We start from the raw sequence: 26,676 nt of genomic DNA, 5'->3' as shown, positions 1-26,676 counted from the left end.
AAAATTTTAGGAGCTAGTATTCGGACCCGATTATCCTAGGAAATGAATTTTTAGGCATCATACTATTATTCTTGAATTTCCTATTTAATTAGATTAGCCCATAGCAGCCAAAATTTATTTGCGATCGTACATCGCGAAATTTCGCGGTATACCGAACCTAGCCCAATTTTGAGTTTTAGACTGGAATAAATTTTTGGGTTCGAGAATTATTTGAATTAAATTAGTTTCTACCGAGAATTCATCTGATTTAATCACAATCAGTCCAAGCCAAGATATTTTTAAGATCAAACCACAAAGAGGTGACACTTGTCACAATTTTACACCACATATTGAGGTGTACTAGTCAACCAAGTGGACCAAGATCATAAAACCCAATTTTTTTTTTGCCATTTTTGCTTGTGTTGGCCGAAATATTCAAGAGAGGGGAGAGAGTGGAATTTTCATCTTCTTCTTCAAAGCTCCAACACTCCATAGCCAAGATCTCCACACAAGTCTCCAAAATATTCGGTAAAACTCCAATTTTATTCGGTAGATAGCTTTATTTTTCATCCTAGAACATGAATCTAAGTTAAGATTTCTTAAAATCATGTGTTATGTTGTTGATGGAATTCTAGGATTTTAAGGTGAATTGGGGAAAATCAACTACAAGGATTTTCTACGGAATTAGAAACCCGGTTGAGGTAAGGAATCCCTTTAATTGGTTGAGGTTGTTTGAAACTAGATAATTGATAGCTTGGTTGAAATATGATGAGTTCTAGGTAGAATTTTTGTGTACATGATGAATGTATATATATGAGTATTGTGTACATATTTGTGTATAAGTACGTATGGTGTAAGATATATACATTAAATATGTAGTGTGTACCTAGTTATGTGTGTGTACGTGTAGTATATATATATATATATGTGTGTGTGTGTGTGTGTGTGTGTGTGTTTTATGTTTATATATATATATATATATATATGAAACCGTGTGGGTATATTTATATATATATATTTACGTGTGGTGTGTGTGTGTGTAAGTAAACTATATATATGTACATATATAAAGTATGTATGTGCGTATAGTACATATATATAATTATAAGTATTAGGTACATATATATAGAGTATGAATGTAAGTGTAATATATATATATATTTATGTGTGGGGTGTGTGTGTGTAAGAAAACTATATATATGTACATATATAAAGTATGTATGTGCGTATAGTACATATATATAATTATAAGTATTAGGTACATATATATAGAGTATGAATGTAAGTGTAATATATATATATATTTATAATTATTATGTACCTATATATAGTATGTATATACGTGTAGTATAGTATATACATACATACATATATATATATATATATATATATATATATATATATATATATATATGTATGTATGTATGTATGTATGTATAATTTATACATGTGTATTATGTATAAATATATATGAAAGCCGTATATATATATAAGTACATATATGGGGGTATGTATGTATTAATAAAATGTCACATTTTGTGTATAGTATATGGTATGTGTAACCCATAATTGTATATGTTGTTAGTAAGAAGAGTAATACTATGTAGTTAGGTATATGTGCTATGAAGATTGTGTTACACATGGGTGAACTTATAAATAGTATAAGGAAGTGGTAGTATGTGCTTGTAAAGAATAAATATATGTTATATGCATTGAGATGTATGTGTCAAATGTGAGACTTATGTGATAAATGTGGAGTTGAAAGTGTAGGGTAGTTACACTTAATTTACTTTTGTGAAAGATTGTTAGTGGATTATCCAAATGTTTTGCAAAAGAAAAGGAGAATTTTTGAATTGGGCTAAAGGGAGAATTAATTTCCAAGTATTGGAATTGACCCAAGTATGTCCAAAATATTTTCAATGCAAGAAGGGGAAAGAGTAGAAAAATGTTTTCAAACCTTAATTCTAGTAAAAGTGGTGAAGGATCTTGTTAACCACGGAATAAAGATGAGCTTAAAGTGCCTATTCCGCATGGTAATTATGTGTATGATCAATCATACTGTGGGCGAAGTCTATTTGCCGAGTACTATATCACCCGGAAGGAAAAGGTACTCCTACGGGGGTGTGCACACTTAAGTATAGTCACTCTATGTTCGGGTAGGTGTCGTTCTTATGAACCTAGTGAGGCTAGCTAGTAATCATTCCAACGCTCCTATAAGTCTAGGGGATCAGTATTAGACCGGGCGATGACCACTGAACCCGAGTTCAACGATCCAAGTGGTCAAAAGTGGAGAAAGGACTCCAAAGGCCTCACACTTTCTATCTAGGACTAAGTGGAATTTTGAAATATGAGTGTAGTTATTCCGTAACTACGGGAAAGAGAAATGTGACAAGTATTTAAGTACCCAAAGGTTGTGGGTGATCCCTCTTTTTGAAAAGTGAAAAGTGATGAGGATTTCATTATGATGGAAAGGTTTTTCTACTAAAGCGATTACAAGCAAGATGGGTGATTTATGTTTTCTACTACTTACTAGTATGCTTAATTGTTTATCAATATATTATTGGGTATGTAAATGATTACCAAATGACCTTGTCAAGAGGGAAGGTGATATGAGACGTTATTGAGTTTTGCTCATAGTGTATGCAAGTTGCTCTTTATAACGGTTGCAGGTAGAATCTTGCAGATGAGTAAGGTATAGGGTTTTCTATGTAACAATTTTTACAAAACCTTTGTTTAGTTTTGAATAACCCATGGATATCCTTACTTAGCCGTCGCGCTAACTACACTTCAATGTGTTTTTCTTTTAACAGATGTAGTCTAGTGTGGGCTCTTGTAGCCCGATGAGCGCTGAGAGCTCATCTGAGTTGTGTTTCCAGTGTTGGATTATAATGACTATGTGCAGATCCTGCTTGATGATGACCCCTACGTCCTGCTCCTCCTGCTCCGCCCTCTCCGAAGTATACTGTCTAGAACAACTTCGTTTTGTGTGAATATCTTTTGTAGCCTAGTATGGCTAACAAGTTGTGAACAACTTAAACTTTCATGTTTTTGGACCCAATGGGTCGATCCTTGTATATATAGTAGTAGCTAACCTAACTACCTTCCTTCCTTCCCGCTGCAATATATACGTAAAGCTTTTGTCAAGTAGAAAGTGTGTGAAACAGTTTTCCTTCTTTAGCCTGTGCATCTAGAGTGGACTCTTTCCGGATTTGATTGGGTTCGGTCTAGGTGTGGCGGTAACAACTCCGGATGTACGGTATAGCCGAGCCGGGGTGTTACATAAATATATTAGGAAAATTATATTAAGAGTTTTGGATTATTATTATTAGAGTATTATATTATTATTATTAGTATAATCTTAACAAAATAGATTTTAAATCGAGGTTACAAAATTTAATACTATTATTTCATTTATTCAAGTACAGTAATCACCATTTTTAACTAATAATTGTACAATGGAAAACTTCAACTAAACCTATAGTATTGTGCAATTTTTATTATTTTTTTTTTGCGAAGAAGGTAACATTATGCATTAATCAAACGGGGGGCAGAAAAACCCCTAAAATCATACATGAAGGCTTCTTGCACTGGAGTCGGCAAGGAGAAAAAATCACGATACAACAAAGGGGAAGGGCGGTTTAAGCCAAAAAAAGCTAAAGCGTCGGCCACTTTGTTCGCCTCTCGGTAAGTATGAGACAAAGAAGGTGACCAAGTAGCAAGCATGTTCCGAATAATATGAATCGCATCGCGTAGTTTCCACGGAACTTGATGTAAATTAGAGGAAACAAAGCTAATCAAAGAAGAGGAATCAACCTCAATAGCTTTAGGGAAAATGGCAGCCGATTCACACCAAATGAGTGCAGATTCAAGGGCAAGAACTTCGGCTTCCTGAGCGGATGATGCCTTTAGCGGGAACGAGAGCGCAGCCACAAGGTTACCAGTTGAATCTCTAAGACAGGCACCACCTGCGGTTCCAGAGCTTGTGAAAGATGCATCCGTGTTTAGCTTAAGCCTTCCCGAAGGAGGCTTAGTCCATTTGATCCAAAGTGTTTTTCGCCTTTTCGGGGGAGTAAAAGATGCTGCAAAGCCTTCCCGGATGAGGATCATATCGGAGGTTCCATTTGAGCGCATTGGTGTGCAATTAATAATAAATATTAGTAATAATTGGAATCAATAATCAATGATTTATGGCAACCAAAATATTTTGGATACTTAATTGGTTTAATCATAGCATTAGAATTATAATCGGAATCAAAACTTGCTAAAATTTATTATTATTATTATTATTATTATTATTATTATTATTATCATTATTATTATTGACTAATAGGCTGTGAGGGAGGCAATTATTAAAAAGTAGAGAAAATTATTAAATTTAATTTTACTTATAAAGTAAAGCAATACACAATACTTCTCTTTAAAAAAAATCAACTACACACTAAAAAATACAAATTTAAAATAGAAATATCTCTTCATAATCTGACAGTTTAACTATCTCTTCATAAGAAATAGTAAAGTTGCAGTTTTTTACATCTCCAATTGATAATAATAAAAGATAGTATAAGATAACAATAACTAACATCATATTAAAAAGAGAAAAATATCATTTTTAGTCCCTCAACTATAATAGGTCCATGACTATTCAATTTGTATCACTTTTGGTCCTTGACTATTAACATTTTCAAATTAGGTGCATGACTATTCATTTTGTATCACATTTGGTCATGCCGTTAAATTTTCCGGCCAAATTTCCGGCGAAGTTATCGGGGGTGACCGGCGTTTTCTATTTTTTTAAATTATTTTTATTTTTATTTTAAAGTTTTTTTATTTAAAAGTTACGGAGTATTAAAATAAATTTTAAAATAAAAATTAAATAAATTAGTCGGTCCCGATGACTTCGCCGGAAATTTGGTCGGAAAATTTAACGGCAGGACCAAATGTGATACAAAATGAATAGTCATGCACCTAATTTGAAAATGTTAATAGTCAAGGACCAAAAGTGATACAAATTGAATAGTCATGGACCTAACTTAAAATTTTTAATAGTCAAGGACCAAAATTGATACATGTATTATAGTTGAGGGACTAAAAATGATATTTTCTCTATTAAAAATAAACTTCTATGCCTACAAGATTAAAAAAGTTAAAAGGAATTGATTAAAAAAATGCCACTAAAAATGTGACAATGGACAACAGTTCTTGTGTATATAAATAATAAGATGCATTTTAATAAAAAAATAGAAATCTGATGAATAAAAAACCACACTAACCCAATCAACTCTAACAAATATTTAGAGAACACCCCAAAATCTTTTTCAACACACTTCTTCTACATACCTCAAACTCAGGAAGCAAATTATGAGACTGAGCAATCTTCTTTAAGAGAATCAACCAAGGACCCATCTTAGGATTTGGTGGCGCCGCCCATCTTGGTCTCCCTCCTTGCGGCCGGGCGTCACCCTCTTTCAAATGGGGAACTCCTAAAAAATAAATCATATTAAAATCTTCATATACCCAGTAACAATTAGAAATTGCTGGCTTCAAAACTCAATGGATCTGGTACAGATTGAGCAAAGGAGATCGAAGCTACCTCATCGTGACCTAAACCAACCCGGCATCATCATTGAATTTGCACCATATGAATTTTTGTTGCCTTATATCATCCATCGTTTCTTTACATCACACAACCAAAAAAAAAACCAAAATCAAATTCGTAAATAAACGCATCAATGCTTTACGTGCATACAAATTCAAAAGATAGAGTGCATGAAGATACATACCTACGGGTGAGGAGCTGAGCAGAGAAAACATTGAGAGGGTTTCAAACATTTTTTGAGAAGGAAAACTGAAATTTTTTTTTATTTTATTTTTCAAAAACCGAAAACTTAATTCTTTTTTTTTTTTTTGCGAATTAGGAATCATTGCTTCCCACATCTCTAGTTTATATGATTATGATTATAAACAATAGTTTATATAGAAATTAAGGGAGGGGGAGATAGAGGTGAAAAGGGTAAGAAATTAAGAGTGGTGGGGATGGGGAGTGGTTTAGGAAATTTGGCTAATTAGTAGGGTGATATATTAATTATATTATTAACAAAATATGAATTATTTTAATTTAATCTATCTATATCTATACTATATACTATATATAAAAGCATTATCCTCCTTCAAAATTTCCCGCCCAAACGTAGGGGCATTTTAGTAATATGGTAATTATTATTCTAATTATAATTAATTAATATTATTCTATCATAATATTAGTAATTATGGTAATCATAATATATTATATATAGTATAGATTGGTAATTAGTTATTAGTAATTATGGTAATTCCTTATTAGTAATTATGGTAATTATTATGATCGTATATTTGTATTTTATAGATTAATACATATACGTGCATTAATGTAATACCACTGAAAAATATTTATGGTAATTAATTATTATGATAGTATATTTATATTTTATAGATTAATACATATACCTGCATTAATGTAATACCACTGAAAATTGTTTATGGTTATTAATTATTATGATAGTATATTTATATTTTATAGATTAATACATATACATGCATTAATATAATACCACCGAAAAATGTTTATGGTATAGATTTATTTATTTATTTATTTATTATGGTAGAATCATAATCTATATCTATATCTATATCTATATAATAATATATAAAAATATATTAGTTATAATTGTATGCAATTCTATTAATTATAATTGAATTCCATATATATTATATTCCAATACCTTTTTGTTTACAATTCCATTTATTTATTACCAATTACCAATTATTACCAAAAGATATGTTATTATTACGTTAATGGTGAAAACATATGAATGATAATCAAATGAATTACCAATTACCAATTATTACTAATTACCAATAATAGCTCTGTCTCTCTCTCTTTATAGCTATAAATACAAGAAGAAACCCAGTAAACTACCACCACCCATTTTAATCTCTCTTAGTTCTGTTATTTTTCGTTTGTGAAAGCATCAATGTACATAGGAAGAACCACCTTTCTCCATAAAAGTGAGACATATCTTCTTTTTTTTTTTTTTTGGTTACATTCATTGTAGGTTCTTATATTTTGCAATCACAAGCACTGGGATTAATTGTTGGTAGCTTCAATTATCGAAAGGTAAGGTAATTTGTCAAATAACTACAACTTTTATTCTAAGTATTAACTATTCATTTTTAATTGATTTTTTTAACTATTCTTTTATATTTGAAATCTTATATTTCTAGCCCTCTTGATTCTTTAATTACAAATGTAGATATTTGGAGCTTAATAAGCAAGTGATGCAAAGGATGATGAATTTGTTAAGAGATGTGAAAGTTGAGAATCAATTAATAAAATATTTCCTGTTGAAATCATAGACATTTTATGTTTTTGGGCATTAAAGATTTCAAATTTTAAATTTGTATAATTTGTTTAAATCTTAATATTTCATGGTTTTACATTACTTTGAATATGTAGTTGTTTTATTCGTTTATTCATACCATGTTCAAGGTGAAATAATAATTTAAAAAAAATATTAAAAAAATAATTAACTGGAAATCAAACGGCACGGAATTTAGGCCATTTGAAAAAGTAAATTAATATTAATATTTAATTGAAAATTGAACAAAAAAGGAATTGAATTTATTTTGACAATTAAATTATTATAATTATATTAATAATCATATTAATATTTATGAAGGAAAAAGAAAATGAATATATTAATATTTCATTGGAAATATAATTGGAAATTATATTTTTGTAATTATATTACTTATTAATTATATGAAAATGAATATTAAAATATTGTTATGAATGAAAAAGGAAATAAATATTACACATGGGAATCTGTTAAATAATAATATTATGTTACTAATGCTACTAATTGACACAGAATCAGGCCAAACGAAAAAGAAGATTAATAATAAAAATTCACTATAAATATACCATAGCTTTCCCTATGAAAAAAATTAGTAACCACCAAATGAAATATTAGCAAAAATTTATGAAGGGAAAAGAAATGAAAATGAATATATGAAGGAAAAGGAAATGAATATATTTATATTTCACTGGAAATATAATCGAAAATTATATTATAATTATAATTATATTAATTATTTAGAATGAAAAAAATGAATTTATTAATATTTCACTGAAAATATATTCAACAATTATATTTTTATAATTATATTACTTTTTAATCATATGGAAATTAATAATAAATTTTTATGAACGTAAAGAAAATAAATATTACACGGAAATCTGTTATTAATATTTTCTTACTAATTGACAAGGAATCAGGCCAATTAATTGGCAACTATTATCCGGAAAAAGGAATGGATGGAAAGCAATATTAATTCTTTTGATGAAGGAAAAAGGAAATGAATATACTAAAAAGAAAATGGAATATTATGAAAAATGAAATGAATATATTAATATTTCACTGGAAATATAACACAACTTTTCCCTTACGAAAAAATTAGTAACCACCAAATGAATGATTAGGAAAAAGTTATAAAGGAAAAAAGAATGTAAAATAATATTAATTATTTGTATGAAGGAAAAAGGAAATATATATATTCAAAAGAAAATGAAATATTAGGCAAAACGAAATGAACATATTAATATTTCACTGGAAATATAACACAGCTTTCTCTACAAACAAATTAGTAAACACCAAATAAAATATTCGGAAAAATTATGAAGGAAAAAAGAATGGAAATGAATATTAAATTTTTTATGAAGGAAAATGGAAATGAATATATTTATAAGGAAATAAAATATTAGGAAAAATGAAAGGAATATATTAATATTTCACTGGAAATATAACACAGCTTTCCATATGAAAAAATTAGTAACCAACAAATGGAATATTAGGAAAAAATTATGAAGGCAAACGGAATGGAGATCAATATTAATTCTTTTTATGAAGGAAAAATGAAATGAATATATTTAAAAGGACATGAAATATTAGGAAAAACGAATTGAATATATTAAATATTTCACTTGAAATATAGCATAGCTTTCCCTACAAAAGAATTAGTAACTAACAAATGAAATATTAGGAAAAAATTATGAAGAAAAAATGAATGACAATCAATAATTCTTTTTATAAAGGAAAAATGAAATGAATATATTCAAAAGGAAATTAAAATATTAGAAAAAATAAAATGAATATATTAATATTTCATTGGAAATATAATCGGCAATTATATTATTATAATTATATAAATTAAATATTAATTAATTAATTATATTAATTATTAATTATATTAATAAATAGTATTTCATAATAATTAATATTTATTAACTAGAAGGTTGAGCAATCCCCTCACCAACTTTAGATGTCGTTGATCAAATTAATTAGTACACGTGTGACATGAACACTGCAGAAGGTCGAACATATTTAATATATAATAATAATAATTTTTGTATATACGAATTGATATTCCTATTAACGAAAAATAATTAATTTAGTGTAATTGACTAATAATAATTGCCTAATAATTATTATGCTAATTAAGCGAAATATTGGTCGTTGAATTTATTTTTATACTCCGTACTAATAAAAGTTAAATTATTTCTCATTTATTTTTGTAATAATATAATTACTTAAGTTATATTAAATATATATCTTTTTAAGATTTTTTTTTTGGTAAATTATAGGGTCTTTATCTCCGTCCGTTTAACGGTCCGGCTGGGAATTGAACCCAGGTTCTCCCGAAATTCCTCCCCACAAAGAGAGCTCACTTGCCACTTGAGCTACCCCACTGGGTTTAGATCTTTTTAAGATAATTGTAAACAAACAAGTCATATATTATTCAATTAATTGAGTGATACTTTTGCACTAATCTTATAATCAAATAAATGTACATGTTCAATATTATATTTTTTTTAAAAAAAATTTCTTTAATTTTATTATCTAAATAAATAATACAAAAATTTATTCGTGAATTGCACGGGTAATTGGACAATTATTTGCTCTAATTCAAGCAAAGAAAACATTAGAAAACATAATCAATCGAACTAATTTCATCAATTGTGCTATATAATATTCGATGTTATAATTTATATAATTGTATATCAATCCAAATATTCTTAAAATATTATAACAAATTCATTCCGTGCAACGCACGGGCGAAAATACTAGTTATATTAATTATATTATTACTAAAATGTCCTTCAGTTTGGGCGGAAAAACTCTTTCAGGCACTTCTGTTATTATATATACTAGTGTTTTACCCGTGCGGTGCACGGAAATTTTTTTTATTATGAACTTAAATAAAAAAAATTAAAAAAAATATATTAAAATGTACAATATAATAATATAGTTGGATTTTTATATATTTAGTCAAGTATCTATTATCGTAGCATAAAAAATTAAAATTTTGTATGATTAATATAATCTCTATTCATGTAAATATTTATATAAATTAATAGAGAAAAATTTACATAATTAAATTGAATTATTCCTAATCTTATTTCATATATATTATAATTCTAACAATATGAATAATAACTAAGAAAATTATACTTAGAAATTAAAAAATGTAAATTTTAAATTCTGTATATGTGATTTTAAACTCTAATCATACGCAATTTCTTATATGATTATGTAATATAGTGTATATACAAATAATATTTATTAATATGTATATATGCAAATTCTATAATATAATTTCTGTAATTATAATTTGTATTGATATATGCTAATTAAAATAATTAAATTTAGAAATTAAAAAATAGCATTTTAATTTTGTATGATTAATATAATGCATAAGTATATGTATGTATGCATTTTTATAAATATAAATATTTATGAATACACATTTTGTTAATTTTATAATTTTATTCTTAATTATATTTTATATTTTATTAATTTTTAATAAGAAAATTACATTTACAAATTAAAAGAATTTACTTTTTAAATTTATATGGATTAATGTAGTCCCTAAATATATTACATATTTAGACAAATTTTTAAATATTTTTGAATTTTTAATTAAGAGTATGAGTTTAGACATATTTTAAAATAATTTTTTAATAAGTAACCATTGTAGTAATTAACGTGTATAATTATGTCAGTAATCACAATTCTATTTAAAAATGTGTATATATATTCATATTGTACAAAATACTATAAATATAATATATGTCTACATAAATGGATAAAAATAGAAATTGATAATTTTTTTATTATATAGATATCGATAAATATTATATTTTTTTTCCTTGCATGAAAATACATTATTATTTTAAAATTTTACATTGATATTTGAGTTTTGTTTCAAAATCTACTTTGGTGTTATTTTAAACTTTGAGTAACACTTGTGTGAGACCGTCTCATGGGCCTCAATCCGTAAGACGGGTCATCTCTTTGACACCGTTAATTAAAGATTCGACCCGTCTCACGGATTGATACCATTAGACGGTCAAACACAAGTTTTTGCCTTAAACTATTGTATGTTATCATAAATACTAATAAATGTTTGGAAACCACTTAGTTTTGTTTCTAAATATTTTTCAACCCGTAAATGTAGAACAATCAAAACATCTATAGATCATCATTTAATTAATAGGTCCACAATTAACTCTGTGGTTCAATTCAATATTTGTAGATCTATGATATGTTTTTAACTAATTTATTGAAAGTTTATTTCTTTTAGTTCTATTGTCTCTTATTCTTTTTTTCATTTTAAATTGATAGATCTCGATATGATGCATCATTCTTAAATATGTGAATTTTAATTAATTTAATAACATTATATTTAAATGTGAGACATTTACCCAATAACATTATATTTTTTTTCAAACTCCGCAAATGTAAGTTAGTTCAATTAGTTCATTTTTATGTTAGTTTTCTTCAGTTATGTTATTAATGTAAATTAATTTATTTTGGGCTCATAATATTTAAATAATAACTATTATTTTAGATTTGTAAATTTTTATAATTTATGGTATTTTATAAAATTTGTTTACAACATTTGTACTACAAAACATTTAAATTAATACAATAATACTTATATTTGTTATTAGTATAATGCTAAAATCATATATTTTACCTTTCACATTTTTAAACTTTGAAAACCAACATTATTTATGTAGGAAGAAATTTATATATAGTAGTAATAATATTGTAATTATTTTTAAAAGTTAGATGAAGTAAACAAATTGACATATAATAATTTTTTTTGGGAACTTTTGACATGCATGCAATAATGATTCAATATGTATATATGTATTATAGTTATTATTTTCTCTTTTTAGCAATATATATATATATATATATATATATNTAAATTGAATTATTCCTAATCTTATTTCATATATATTATAATTCTAACAATATGAATAATAACTAAGAAAATTATACTTAGAAATTAAAAAATGTAAATTTTAAATTCTGTATATGTGATTTTAAACTCTAATCATACGCAATTTCTTATATGATTATGTAATATAGTGTATATACAAATAATATTTATTAATATGTATATATGCAAATTCTATAATATAATTTCTGTAATTATAATTTGTATTGATATATGCTAATTAAAATAATTAAATTTAGAAATTAAAAAATAGCATTTTAATTTTGTATGATTAATATAATGCATAAGTATATGTATGTATGCATTTTTATAAATATAAATATTTATGAATACACATTTTGTTAATTTTATAATTTTATTCTTAATTATATTTTATATTTTATTAATTTTTAATAAGAAAATTACATTTACAAATTAAAAGAATTTACTTTTTAAATTTATATGGATTAATGTAGTCCCTAAATATATTACATATTTAGACAAATTTTTAAATATTTTTGAATTTTTAATTAAGAGTATGAGTTTAGACATATTTTAAAATAATTTTTTAATAAGTAACCATTGTAGTAATTAACGTGTATAATTATGTCAGTAATCACAATTCTATTTAAAAATGTGTATATATATTCATATTGTACAAAATACTATAAATATAATATATGTCTACATAAATGGATAAAAATAGAAATTGATAATTTTTTTATTATATAGATATCGATAAATATTATATTTTTTTTCCTTGCATGAAAATACATTATTATTTTAAAATTTTACATTGATATTTGAGTTTTGTTTCAAAATCTACTTTGGTGTTATTTTAAACTTTGAGTAACACTTGTGTGAGACCGTCTCATGGGCCTCAATCCGTAAGACGGGTCATCTCTTTGACACCGTTAATTAAAGATTCGACCCGTCTCACGGATTGATACCATTAGACGGTCAAACACAAGTTTTTGCCTTAAACTATTGTATGTTATCATAAATACTAATAAATGTTTGGAAACCACTTAGTTTTGTTTCTAAATATTTTTCAACCCGTAAATGTAGAACAATCAAAACATCTATAGATCATCATTTAATTAATAGGTCCACAATTAACTCTGTGGTTCAATTCAATATTTGTAGATCTATGATATGTTTTTAACTAATTTATTGAAAGTTTATTTCTTTTAGTTCTATTGTCTCTTATTCTTTTTTTCATTTTAAATTGATAGATCTCGATATGATGCATCATTCTTAAATATGTGAATTTTAATTAATTTAATAACATTATATTTAAATGTGAGACATTTACCCAATAACATTATATTTTTTTTCAAACTCCGCAAATGTAAGTTAGTTCAATTAGTTCATTTTTATGTTAGTTTTCTTCAGTTATGTTATTAATGTAAATTAATTTATTTTGGGCTCATAATATTTAAATAATAACTATTATTTTAGATTTGTAAATTTTTATAATTTATGGTATTTTATAAAATTTGTTTACAACATTTGTACTACAAAACATTTAAATTAATACAATAATACTTATATTTGTTATTAGTATAATGCTAAAATCATATATTTTACCTTTCACATTTTTAAACTTTGAAAACCAACATTATTTATGTAGGAAGAAATTTATATATAGTAGTAATAATATTGTAATTATTTTTAAAAGTTAGATGAAGTAAACAAATTGACATATAATAATTTTTTTTGGGAACTTTTGACATGCATGCAATAATGATTCAATATGTATATATGTATTATAGTTATTATTTTCTCTTTTTAGCAATATATATATATATTTCTTTAAATTAAAATTTTATCTTATTAGAATAAATTAAATTTTACATATCTATTTTGATTTAGAATTTTTTTTTATTTTAATAGAATATATATTTTCGTTTTTATAAATTCTATTACCAATAAATTACCATATTATTATTTATGACTTTATGAAGGATAGAGATCTATATATAGCAATATAATGATGGAAAATAGAATATATATATATATTAAAACAGAAGTACTAACTTTCCCGCTCATTTTAGTCCAAAAATTTTGAAATCGGTGCACATAATATTATATAATAATTCCTTATCAGAAATTCTAGCCTTCCTTTTCAATACTATATTGAAAATGAATATAATATAGTGATTTAATATAATTGTATGTTAATATAATACATTAAAATAAAATATCAATATAGGTGTTATTTAAAAGTTTTTAATTAGAACTTTTTAATGATATATTTTTATATATTAATTTTATTTTTACATAAAAAATTGAACTTAAGTTGAAAAGAATATACAGAGTATTAGTTTATTGTACCTTAAAGTAGACTATGATTCATGGTATAATAAATATTTTAGGTAACCATTACTATAAATTAAATTAACATATATAGAATTTTTTTAATTATTTAATTAGGCAAAAAATGATTGTAATTTCAAATTTCAGAACAAAAGTATATTTTTTAAGAAGGACAGGAAAACAACACTTCTTTTATATATATATATATATACACACACACACACACACACACATCATATAGTAATTTGATTGTTGAAATTTTTATTTTTTGAAAATATTATCATGAGAGGAATTTAATTACGTACATTAACATAATATAGTAATATTTTTTTGGAATACTATAATATACATCATATAGTAATTTGATTGTTGAATTTTTTTTGTGAATATCATCATGAGAGAAATTTAATTACGTACATTAACATAATATAGTAATATTTTTTTGGAATACTATAATATACATCATATAGTAATTTGATTGTTGAATTTTTTTTGTGAATATCATCATGAGAGAAATTTAATTACGTACATTAACATAATATAGTAATATTTTTTTGGAATACTATAATATACATCATATAGTAATTTGATTGTTGAATTTTTTTTGTGAATATCATCATGAGAGAAATTTAATTACGTACATTAACATAATATAGTAATATTTTTTTGGAATACTATAATATACATCATATAGTAATTTGATTGTTGAATTTTTTTTGAATATCATCATGAGAGGAATTTAATTACGTACATTAACATAATATAGTAATATTTTTTGGAATACTATAATATACATCACATAGTAATTTGATTGTTGGTATTTTATTTTTTATTGTTGGAATTTTTTTTAATATCATTATGAGAGGAATTTAATTATAATATACATCATTTAGTAATTTGATTGTTGATTTTTTTTTAAATATCATAATGAGAGGAATTTAATTACGTACATTAACATAATATAGTAATATTTTTTAGAATATTATAATATACATCATATAGTATAAAATATTTCATACCTTTTATTTCAGCACCATTTTCAATATAAATAAAATATAATTTAAGTAGTTTAATTATATATATTATAGTTCAATTTGAATGCTATGGGTGCACGGAACTACTTTAATTATATTAATTAATTATAGTTCAATTTGAATGATATCATTTTTAGGAATATTTTGTCAATTTTAGCCATAAATAAGGAATGCTAAGGAAGGCTATAATTTCTAATAAGAAATTATTATATAATATTATGTTAGTTTTTCTTCAGTTATGTTATTAACGTAAATTAATTTGTTTTGGGCTCATAATATTTAAATAATAACTATTATTTTAGATTTGTAATTTTTATAATTCATGCTATTTTATAAAATTTGTTTACAGCATTTGTAGTACAAAACCTTTAAATTAATGCAATAACAATTATACTTGTTATTAGTAGAATGTTAAAATCATAATAATGATATATTTTACCTTTAATATTTTTAAACTTTGAAAACCAACATCATTTATGTAGGAAGAAATTTATATATAGTAGTAATAATATTGTAGTTAGTTTTAAAAGTTAGATTAAGTAAACAAATTGACATTCAACAATTTTTTGTGGGTGAACTTTTGACATGCAACAATAATTCAATATGTATATATGTATTATATTATTATTTTCTCTTTTTAACAATATATATATATATATATATATATATATATATATATATATATATATATATATATATATATAGTGTTTATTACCGAAATGGTCCATCGACTATTGCGAAATTACCAATTTGGTCTTCGATAATTTTTCGTGCCCAATTAAGTTCCTCGACTTTGAAAATTTTAACCAATTTGGTCCTCCGGTTATTTTGCCGTTAAACATCCGTTAAATCGGGACCAAATTGGTAATTTTTCTATAATATATTTCAAGTACAAAATCTATACGCTTAAGGTACAAAATTGCATAACATGTGACACAGAAACACTTAACACAAGACATGTACACATGTTTTATACTCCGTATTTACTTTAGTTCGAACTACAAAATCAATATTCTTAAGGTACAAAATTGCATATCGCACAAAAACGCATAGCACAAGAGACAAAAACACATGTTACATTTACTTTATTTCAAGTACATGGTCCGTGGACATGCTTTACAAAAAAAAAAACAAAAAACAAAAAAACAAAAAAAAAACAATTGTAACGAGAACTAAACGACAAATGACCATCGTCAAAATTAAAATTCAGAATGACGTCGTATAGAACTAAGCGTATAACGATTGATTGATTATGAACTGGGCATCAGGTAAAGTAGTGGCCAAAACACTTAGTCCTAAATTAAAGCTCACCTCCATCTCATATATATGGTCCTCGTCACAAGATTTCATTACTTTTAGGATTCAGAATTTAATTATAACCTTGTATAACTACTACTACTATGCACTAATTAGTGCATTAAATTGCAAATACGTCATTGCTTAATACAATGTTACAATGACATTAAATCACAGTTATATTGCCTTCCTACATATCCTCCCTGTAAAAACAAACGAAATCTCTCAATGGGTACAAATGGATGCTATCAATGCTTAGGGCATATAGTATTGATTTGGAGAAGAAATTGAAATTGAATTTGGTAGAACATGTAGTCTAGAATTATTTTATTTTTATTTTAAAAATGAAAGAATAACATGAAACTACAATTTTACCGAGTAAAGTAACGGAAGGATCACGAGAAGTAGCAATTTCGGAGGACCAAAGTAGTAACAATTTAAAAGTCGGAAGATCACAGGCAACAATTCAATCGTTAAATATGAATTTTTAAAAATTATGTAAAAAAAAATGTTGCTTAAACTGGACATTTATCAAAATGTTGCTTCAACCATCAACAGAAGCTAAAAAGTATCCTTTTAAGTTTATTAAAGGCAGTAGTTAAAGAAATGGAATCTAAAATATTCATAACCAAGATCAGACAAATCCTAATACAAGAAAATGCTTATGAATCAACTTCATCACTAGTAATTGAGTACAAACCAGAAGCATGCATGCATAAAAGCCAATTGTCCCAAACGAACAAGGCATATGACTCAATCAACATGTAGCCGAAATATAACATGCCTGACACCAGCTTTGTAATTTCCAACTTGGTGAAGAAAAGAAAATAGAGTATAAAAGTAAGGATCCAGCAGTCAGATAATAGTAGTCTTCACTGCAAGCCTGCAAGTAGCAGAGCACAACAGACAGTTATCTCTGCACATGTGATCAGGAAAACTATGAAAAGGAAACCAAAGATGTAGTAGAACTGGTTCAGCCATATGGATTTCAAGATGAAAAACAGCCCCAAAAGGAAGAATGCCTCCAGCAAGTATAGATCGAAAAGGCAGGTTTCATATGATCTTATTCGTCTTTACAGGGATTTTTATAACCTAAATAACTGCCTACAAAGTACAAACACTAATGGAACTAAGATACCAAATGGAACAGCTCCAGAAGCTTGCTCCCCCAAGATCAGAGCATTCAGTACAAAGAAGACAGCAAAAAGAATTCCAGGAAACATGAAAGGTAATCCTCTTCTTCCATTCAAACATTTTGTATAAACACACTCACTAGATATATATTGCAAACTTTGTGTAGCTAAAGCTAGTTTCCCTTTATAATTTACCACATTACGTACATATGTATATGTATAATGTATAAGCCATCAAGAACAACTTAAAGCTAGAAAAGAAAGAATGAAACTCATTTATCAATGTTTCAACACTTCACATTCAGTAAGAAACAAGAAGCATACCCTTTGTTCCCAATAAATTAACACTGCTGATTACTATATTAAGCAAAATACAACATACAAATGAAAATTTTAAAGTTTTTCCAAGTTGCATTAAAGAGAATTGGCAAAGTTGACAAGCGCAAGGAGGAGAAGAAGAATTAAGAAGTAAACTTACTCAGTGGCGCAGGAGGAGGAGTTTTGGTCTTCTTGGTCTGCATTGTCGGGAGATGCACGAGGAGGAGTCTTGTCTTGGTCTTCATTGTCGGGAGATGCAGGAAGAGGAGCAGAGCTGGAAATAAATATACAAACAATTGGGACATCAAAAGAATGAATTATAAGCTTTTTCACACAAGTAGAAGCATGAAGGTGGGGTGTGGGGTGTACTTACGCTATACAGAAACCGGTAAGGACATGCCCCTTAGGGAGGGTGTCATAAGGATTGAATTTCATACTGAAAATAATATTTGACGAACGATCTCCACTTTCAAAGGTTTGAATGGCATGTTCAAGTCTAAAATTAATTTCGAAGACGTATATAAAAAAATCTCCACTTGAAGTAGTGTGCATCACACAAAACCTTTCACCTCCCATATCAGCTAATTGTTTCCAATCATGTACTGAGTAAGGCATATCAGCATCAGAAAACTTAAATTCAGCTAGAACCCTGTGAGATATAGGATCAATATCACCCGTGTCACTAAGGCGAACACGATATGCAGTGGGCAGTTTACCATGAAGGGAGACTAGAATCCAAGTGTTATCATCAAATTCATCCGAAACCCCCATATCGCCAGCATGCAAGAAGGGAAAAGGAATATTTCTCTCTTCAAATCTGTCCACAAAGGACTTGCAATCCTCCCATTTTGAATCTTTGGTGCTGAACTTAAATGTTTCAAAACAAGTCGTAGTGTCTGTAATAAACACATATATATAACCTCTAAGGAAAAAATAACCCTTTACACCGATAACACTAAGGTGCATTTCAAGATTAATTCGGATGGGTGGGGATGGCAGGGTTTCAAACAACTTCTTGTTTAGATCAAAGTATTGAAAATCCAAGGGCACGTTCTCGTCAAGATGCTCTTTGGAAGACCAAATTCTATAACCAAAATGATCATCTTTACGTGACAACAGGTAAATCCGATCCTCAGCTCGAATGACTTTAGGTAACACCGTGTGTGCACATCCTAAGTTCTGAAGTGTTTCAATATTTTCAACCGGAATTTGGTGGCACTTGGTTGGATCAAACATATGAACACGATCGTCATATTCATATTCATATCCAAAGATACATCCATAGGCATCGTCATCGTCCTTAACCTCTCGTCTATTGTTGCCCGTACCCTTAAACTTTCGTGTATTGTAGCCCCCAACCATATATAAAATGTGATTGTGGCTAAAGACTCCCATACCCGATGGAAGAGGAGGTTTAGATGGATTAGAGAACACAAGCTTGACTTCGGGTTCGAAAGGTGTATTAAGTGTCGTAGGGATTTTAATCTGAACAATTGCTGCTGCTTCGGAATTGAAATAAGCATATTGGAATTCCGCCATCCTGGAAAAAGAAAATTTAAAAACAAAACACATAGATTCATAATTACACAAAAATAATTAGATCAAAACTAATAACACATAAACACAGTAGAATTTGTAAAAGAAGCAGATGAGGCGCACAACTCCAAATTGGCAACTCTAAACACACTCCCAAAAAAATTTCATGTCTTCATAACTAACTGCCAGTGCATTATAACATATTCCTCAATTCAATTCTAATACCGTGTAGCTTAATATTGGGCCCTGGATCCCCGGGAAAATTTTCGTGGACAGGACACCCCTCCCCGCCGCATCCCCAAATAATTCAATATATATTGGATACACATACACTGGCAGAGTGGATATATGCATAATAAAGTTTTAACACTAGAACAATCCAAGTATTTAACATAGATCAGATCATCAATAATTAAACAAAAAATAAATTTATTTACCTGACTGGCTAATGGCTATGCTGACAGACGACTTGGAGACTGCCGAGTGGACTACTAGAGTGGAGTGCCGTCGTTGGGGTACTGGAACTGGAGTGCCGTCGTCGAGGAGTTGCGAAGGAGACGACCGACTCTCTCGTCTCTCTCGGTACTCTTTGTTGGCAAATTGCAATTGTAATTTGGAAAGGGGAAATTGGAGTTTAAGATTTACTGCCCGTTTGGTTGGGAGAAGGGAATTTTGGTGGAAAAGAATTGTAATTCGATGAATAAAGTAGGAATTGCAATTACAGTGTTTGATATGCAGAAATATGGGTGCAGGGAATTGAAAGTGAATAGATGATACAATGATCAAAATGCCCTTATGTAATAATAATAATAATAATAATAATAATAATAATGTATGATGTAAATATGAAAATGTAACAATGTGGGTTGACTGTATAATGTAATAATAATAATAATAATAATAATAATTGAAATGAGAATGAGGAGTGAATGTGAGATGAGGGAGGAGTGAATGAGGCGTACACAAAAGGAGAATGGTTAATCATTGAAGGGTAAAATAGTCTTTATCCAAGCACTCTTTCTCCCCAACATCACCGAATTACAATTCCCGGGGGAGGGTAAGAATTCTAATTCAGCAGTAGGAGGGAATTGCAATTCCGTGGAATTTCAATTCCCTCCTACCAAACACAGTAGCTTAACAATTCAATGAATTTAAATTCAATGCCCCCTTTATTACGCTCTGCCAAACAGCCCGTTAGGCATTTTAGGGGAAATGAGTAAAGTCGTAAAGGGTATTAGGTTTTTAGGGTTAATGGGCCGAAATGGGGATTGGGATTTGGAGAAGGGTCCGGAAGGCAAATTCTCGGTTGTTATGCTATGGTCCGTTTTCATAATTTTAAAACTCCACGTTCATAATTTTAATTAAAGAGTTAATATCATCTAAGGTCCTCCAAGTATAGTGGTTTAGCCACGTTTAGTCCTAAACCTTCAAATTACCACATGTAGTCCTTCGACTTTCAAATTGTTACCATCTATGGTCTAAGTTTACCACCCACGGTCCTTCAATTTTTAAAATTTAACCATCCATGGTCATCTTGTAAGGACCATGAGTGGGTAAAATTTGATAGTTGAAGAACCATGTGTGGTTAAAATTTGATAGTTGAAGGACCACAGGTGATTAACTTGGATCACGGATGGTAATAATTTGAAAGTCGAAAGATCACATGTAATAATTTAAAAGTTTAGGACTAAACGTGGCTAAACCACTATACTCGGAGGACCTTAGACGGTATTAACTCTAATTTTAAAACTCTACGTTCACAATTTTAGTAGTATATATTCACAATTACATAACTCTATATTCAACAGTATAATACAACTTTTGAATCTATATAACAAAATTGTGGATATTGAGCAATGTAATTTTGTATATTGAGATCTAAAACTGTGATATATTTCTAAAATTAATATATATATATATATATATATATATATATATATATATATATATATATATATATATANTATATTGCTAAAAGGAGAAAATAATAACTATCATACATATATACATATCGATTCATTGTTGCATGTAAAAAATTCACCATAAAAAAAATTATTGCATGTCAATTTGTTTACTTCATCTAACTTTTAAAAATAACTACGATATTATTACTATTATATATAAATTTCTCCCTACATAAATTATTATGATTTTAGCATTCTACTAGTGACAAATATAAGTATTATTGCGTTAATTTAAAAGTTTTGTAGTGCAAATGTTGTAAACAAATTTTATAAAATACCATAAATTATAAAATTTTACAAATCTAAAATAACAATAATTATTTAAATATTATGAGCCCAAAAAAAATAATTTACATTAATAACATAATTGAAGAAAAACTAACATAAAAATGAACTAATTGAACTAACTTACATTTGCGGAATTTGAAAAAAAATAATTATAATGTTTGATGGATTTCAATAACCTGGGTGGTCCGAATTAATAAATCCAATTAAATAAATGGGGTACGACAAGTTAATGGATCAAAGGTATACCGCAGGGTAGATGTATATTGAATAATATTTAATGCTATTAAAGAGGATGACAGTGTACTGATAAGACAAGAGTGATAAAAGTGAGTGAAGATGTCCTAACTCCTAACAAGACAAACTAACGAGCTTTTATATTAGCTCAAGGCCTAATTGACCCGGAGAAGTCGCAGGAAAGCATGCCCAACAGCCTGGGCCGAACCCGCCGCCACGAGACCCGGTTCATGCGTGGACCCAAGACCCCTCCACTAGGCCGAGGGCTGACCTCGGCCAAGCACGAACGCTCGCCCGAGTCCGAGCGTTGTGGCCGAAGCCGAGGCTGAGCGTGGTCAGCCCGTGGCTGAGGGCTGACCTCGGCCACGCGGTTGACCCCGGGTTCGTACGTTCGCTCCAGCTCCGTTTCACCCCGTTCGTGCTCCGCACCCGGTTGACCCCGGCGTCTCTCTCTTTTTTTTAAAAAAAATGTATATATCATAGATCTATAAATATTGAATATTTGAATCACAAATTCTATTATGGACCTATTATTTAAATGATGATCATGTTTTGAGTGTACTACATTTATGGGTTGGAAAATATTTAGAAGCAAAACTAAATGGTTTCCAAACATCTATTTACTATTTATGATAACAAAAAAAAGTTTAAAGCAAAAACTTGTGTGAGACCGTCTCATGAGTCTCAATCCGTGAGATGGGTCAGATTTTTAATTAATGAGGTCAAAGATCCAACCCATTAATCAAATATTTGATTCATTAATCAAAGATCCAACCCGTCTTATGGATTGAGACCCGTGAGACGGTCTTACACAAGTGTTACTCAAAGTTTAAAATATCATCAAAGCAGATTCTAAAACGAAACTCAGATATCAATGTAAAATTCTAAAATAAGAACAATTTTTCATGCAAGGAAAAAAATTACATAATATTTATCAATATCTATATAATAAAATTGTATACTGAATTATATAATATTTATTTTAATTATAATATATCGATATAAATTATAATTACAAAAGTTATATTATAGAATTTGCATATATACATATTAATAAATATTATTTGTATATACACTATATTACACAATAACTCAATTTATTTATGTAAATTTTTTTCTATAAATTTATCTAAATATGTGCAGGATAATTAGAGATTATATTAATCATACAAAATTTTAATTTTAATTTTGTATGCTATGATTATAGATACTTGACCAAATATATGAAAATTTAACTATATTATTATACTAGTTATCACACGTATCATCAAAGCAGATTCAGAAACAATACTCAGATATCAATGTAAAATTCTAAAATAAGACTATTTTTTCAAGCAAGGAAAAAAATTATATAATATTTATCAATATCTATATAATAAAAAAATTATATTGAATTATATAATATCTATTTTAATTATAATATATCAATATAAATTATAATTACAAAAGTTATATTATAGAATTTGCATATATACATTGTAACACCCCAATTTTCACATTCTAGGATTTATTACAAAATCCCTAATAATATACATCACAGCGGAAGCTAATAATCCAACTAGCAGAAAACTGGGTGTTACCGTCACGCTTAGGTATCTCTTCTATACCTAAACGCACAGGCTAAACTTACAACATCAAAATACATCCAAAGTCCAACTTAATACAAGTGGACATAATCCTTCCAGGGTGTCTATTCTAGGATCTCAACCTCAACCTCCATCCTATTCGGAGCTCATCGGCTACCTGAGCCCATGCTAGACTGCATATGATAATGGACACAATGAAGTGTAGTTAGCGCGACGGCTAAGTAAGGGGATCCATGGTCACTCGAAAATAAACAAAGGTTTTCGAAAACAACCATCAATAATAATTAAGGTAAGATAAACGTTACCCATCAGTAGCAGTCTACCTGCAATCACTCTAACAACGAGCAATTCCACATTATATAAGTAATTTCGGCACATAACACAACCATTAATTCACACGTGAGAAACACAACACCCACACTACTGTTCGAGACACCCGACAGTTAGTTCTCACAACTCCACTCAGCGAATAGACTTCGCTCTGCAGTATAGATTAATCATACAGACCCCTCACCATTTCACTCAGCGAAGAAACTTCGCTCTGCAGTATTGATTAATCATACAGACTCCCTCACCATTCATTATTATCACACGACTCCATAACCATCACACTTGTTTAAAAATATATTTTCCCAAAATACACAATTTGGTTAGTGTTAGTCCTATTACGGAAATCCAAATACGGAGTCACAATAATTTTCAAAACATAATTATTTTCCAAGTTAATAAATATAATGCACAAAAATAATATTTAAGCCTTCAAAAATTCACCCGGATGCCCGTAGGCTTTCAAAACATCGCAACACTCAGGGTAAAAAAATTACCGGGGAAAAGTTTGGTCAAAAACGAGTCGAAAACGCTTGTTTCTTAAAAACACAATTTTTCTTCCAAATTGATTGTGACATCCCAAAATCTCGTTACTATTTTTGTTACAAAATATTTTTGGTCAAAGTTGTTTCTAACCATTCCTTTTCAGAACATTTCAGCTTGGCGCAGTCCGAAAGATTGCGCCGGTAAAGATAGTTCCGAACTCTTTTTCACTTGAAATTTTTATGGTAGAACCCTAACTTATAGTACTTGATGTCCATAAAAAGTTTTGGTCATTTTGGTACACGAATAAACACAGAAAATTCCCTTTTTGCCCTCGGTCTGAAATATTTTTCTCTCTGGACCAGTTTTGGAAAAATATTCGAAAACCATACTTATACTACTCCGATCATTACGAAATTTTATATGTAGGTTCTACACTTGTTGAACTACATATCTACAAAAAATGGAGTCAAAATACCTTACCAATTTTTCCCAATAATTTTGGGAAGTCACTGCCAGAGACTAGCTTGATTTTATTCAATATTTTCACAAGTATAGGCTTATATGGACATAAATACAACCTATACATGCATAAAATAGCTATAACATGCATATTAGAATTTACCAAAAATCAACGTAAGGATTTTTGAGCCAACTTTTAGATTTATAACATAACACATAATTATCACGTAAAAATCCCTAATCATATAATTTCCTAGCATTTGTCTACATTCAAGTGATTGAGCCAACTTAAGGGATTCCTTACCTCAATGGAAGATTTTTAAACCAAAGTAGTTGCTAGTTCCTTCCTTGAATTCAAAGACCCTAAAAATATCACCACAATAACAATATTTTTCATGCACTAAACATCAACACTTGAGTTCTAGAGATGATTTAATCCAACAAGATTTAAGGTCTTACCTACACTTGGACACTTGGGTTGGAAAAAGCTTGGGAGCTCTTGGATCACAATGGAAGACTAAGTTAATTTTTTTTTTCTTCTTCCTAAGGGTGTAGTCCGAAAATGAGAGAGGGAGAGAGGGATTAGTGTAGATTTTGTTCTTGAAGATCAAGCAATCAAGTGCAATGCCTCCATACCTCATTAATGCTAGTCATTAATTGATCCAATCTTGCTAGATTTGCTTGCCACATGTCAATACCCTATGGAGTCCTTAAGAAGATCACAATCTATTTGGCCAGTTTATGGTTAAATCAGATGAAAGTTCGGAGGATTATAACTTAATTCGGGAAAATTCTAATACCAAAATTATCCTAAAAATAATCCCGTTTCAAATTACCAAAATTGAGAATTTTTCGGTGTCTCGCGAAATCTGGGTACAGAGTTCGTAACAATTTATCCCTTACAGTCCATGTAAAAATTTTCTTGAACTAACTAGAAGTTCAGGCTTAATCGTATGATACTTAATAATCCAATTTTTAGGAAAATTCGAACTGAATCTATATCCTTAAAATTTTCTCGGCTCGTGACCGGTACGTAGTTCGCAGCTTATCGATAACTAATCCTAAAAAAAAATTAATTCGAGCACCGAGAAGCCTTCTCTTAAATGTCATAGCTTAAAAAAAATTTTATAACGATATTCTCGAATCTTAACTTTGTCGGAAAAACCGAGGGGTTACATACATATTAATAAATATTATTTGTATATACACTATATTACACAATAACTCAATTTATTTATGTAAATTTTTCTCTATAAATTTATCTAAATATGTGCATGATTAGAGATTATATTAATCATACAAAATTTTAATTTTAATGTTGTATGCTATGATTATAGATACTTGACCAAATATATGAAAATTCAACTATATTATTATACTAGTTATCACACGC

General features: G+C 28.2%; 2 protein-coding genes and 1 long non-coding RNA gene across 3 annotated transcripts in view; 2 read left to right on the top strand and 1 right to left on the bottom strand.

Moving 5' to 3' along the window:
- LOC115996525 overlaps nucleotides 1-26,676 on the top strand; it is a 140,857-nt gene that overhangs the window by 87,308 nt on the left and 26,873 nt on the right. The window lies entirely within an intron of this gene.
- On the top strand, nucleotides 623-3,126 carry LOC115996528. The gene is made up of 2 exons (XR_004093643.1): nucleotides 623-680; nucleotides 2,790-3,126. It is a non-coding gene; the product is annotated as an uncharacterized LOC115996528 (long non-coding RNA).
- LOC115996524 lies at nucleotides 17,464-20,582 on the bottom strand. The gene is made up of 4 exons (XM_031235781.1): nucleotides 20,377-20,582; nucleotides 18,777-19,943; nucleotides 18,564-18,677; nucleotides 17,464-17,835 (listed from the first exon to the last, which is right to left on the bottom strand). Exons 2-4 carry the CDS (start codon nucleotides 19,940-19,942, stop codon nucleotides 17,808-17,810), a joined length of 1,308 nt encoding a protein of 435 aa, XP_031091641.1. The 5' UTR covers nucleotide 19,943; nucleotides 20,377-20,582; the 3' UTR covers nucleotides 17,464-17,807.

This window comes from Ipomoea triloba, chromosome 11 (genome assembly GCF_003576645.1).
Source record: "Ipomoea triloba cultivar NCNSP0323 chromosome 11, ASM357664v1".
NCBI lineage: Eukaryota > Viridiplantae > Streptophyta > Magnoliopsida > Solanales > Convolvulaceae > Ipomoea > Ipomoea triloba.
The sequence above is the reverse complement of the archived record's forward strand: the minus strand, read 5'-3'. Positions and strand labels throughout refer to the sequence as shown.

Bases quoted from the DNA above. Each gene is read 5' to 3' on its own strand.
- LOC115996524 (XM_031235781.1), bottom strand. From the start codon at position 19,942: ATGGCGGAATTCCAATATGCTTATTTCAATTCCGAAGCAGCAGCAATT. The intron at 18,678-18,776 runs GTAAGTACACCC...ATTTATTTCCAG, and splicing joins CTTACCGGTTTCTGTATAGC to CTCTGCTCCTCTTCCTGCAT. The intron at 17,836-18,563 runs GTAAGTTTACTT...TGCTACTTGCAG, and splicing joins TCCTCCTCCTGCGCCACTGA to GCTTGCAGTGAAGACTACTA.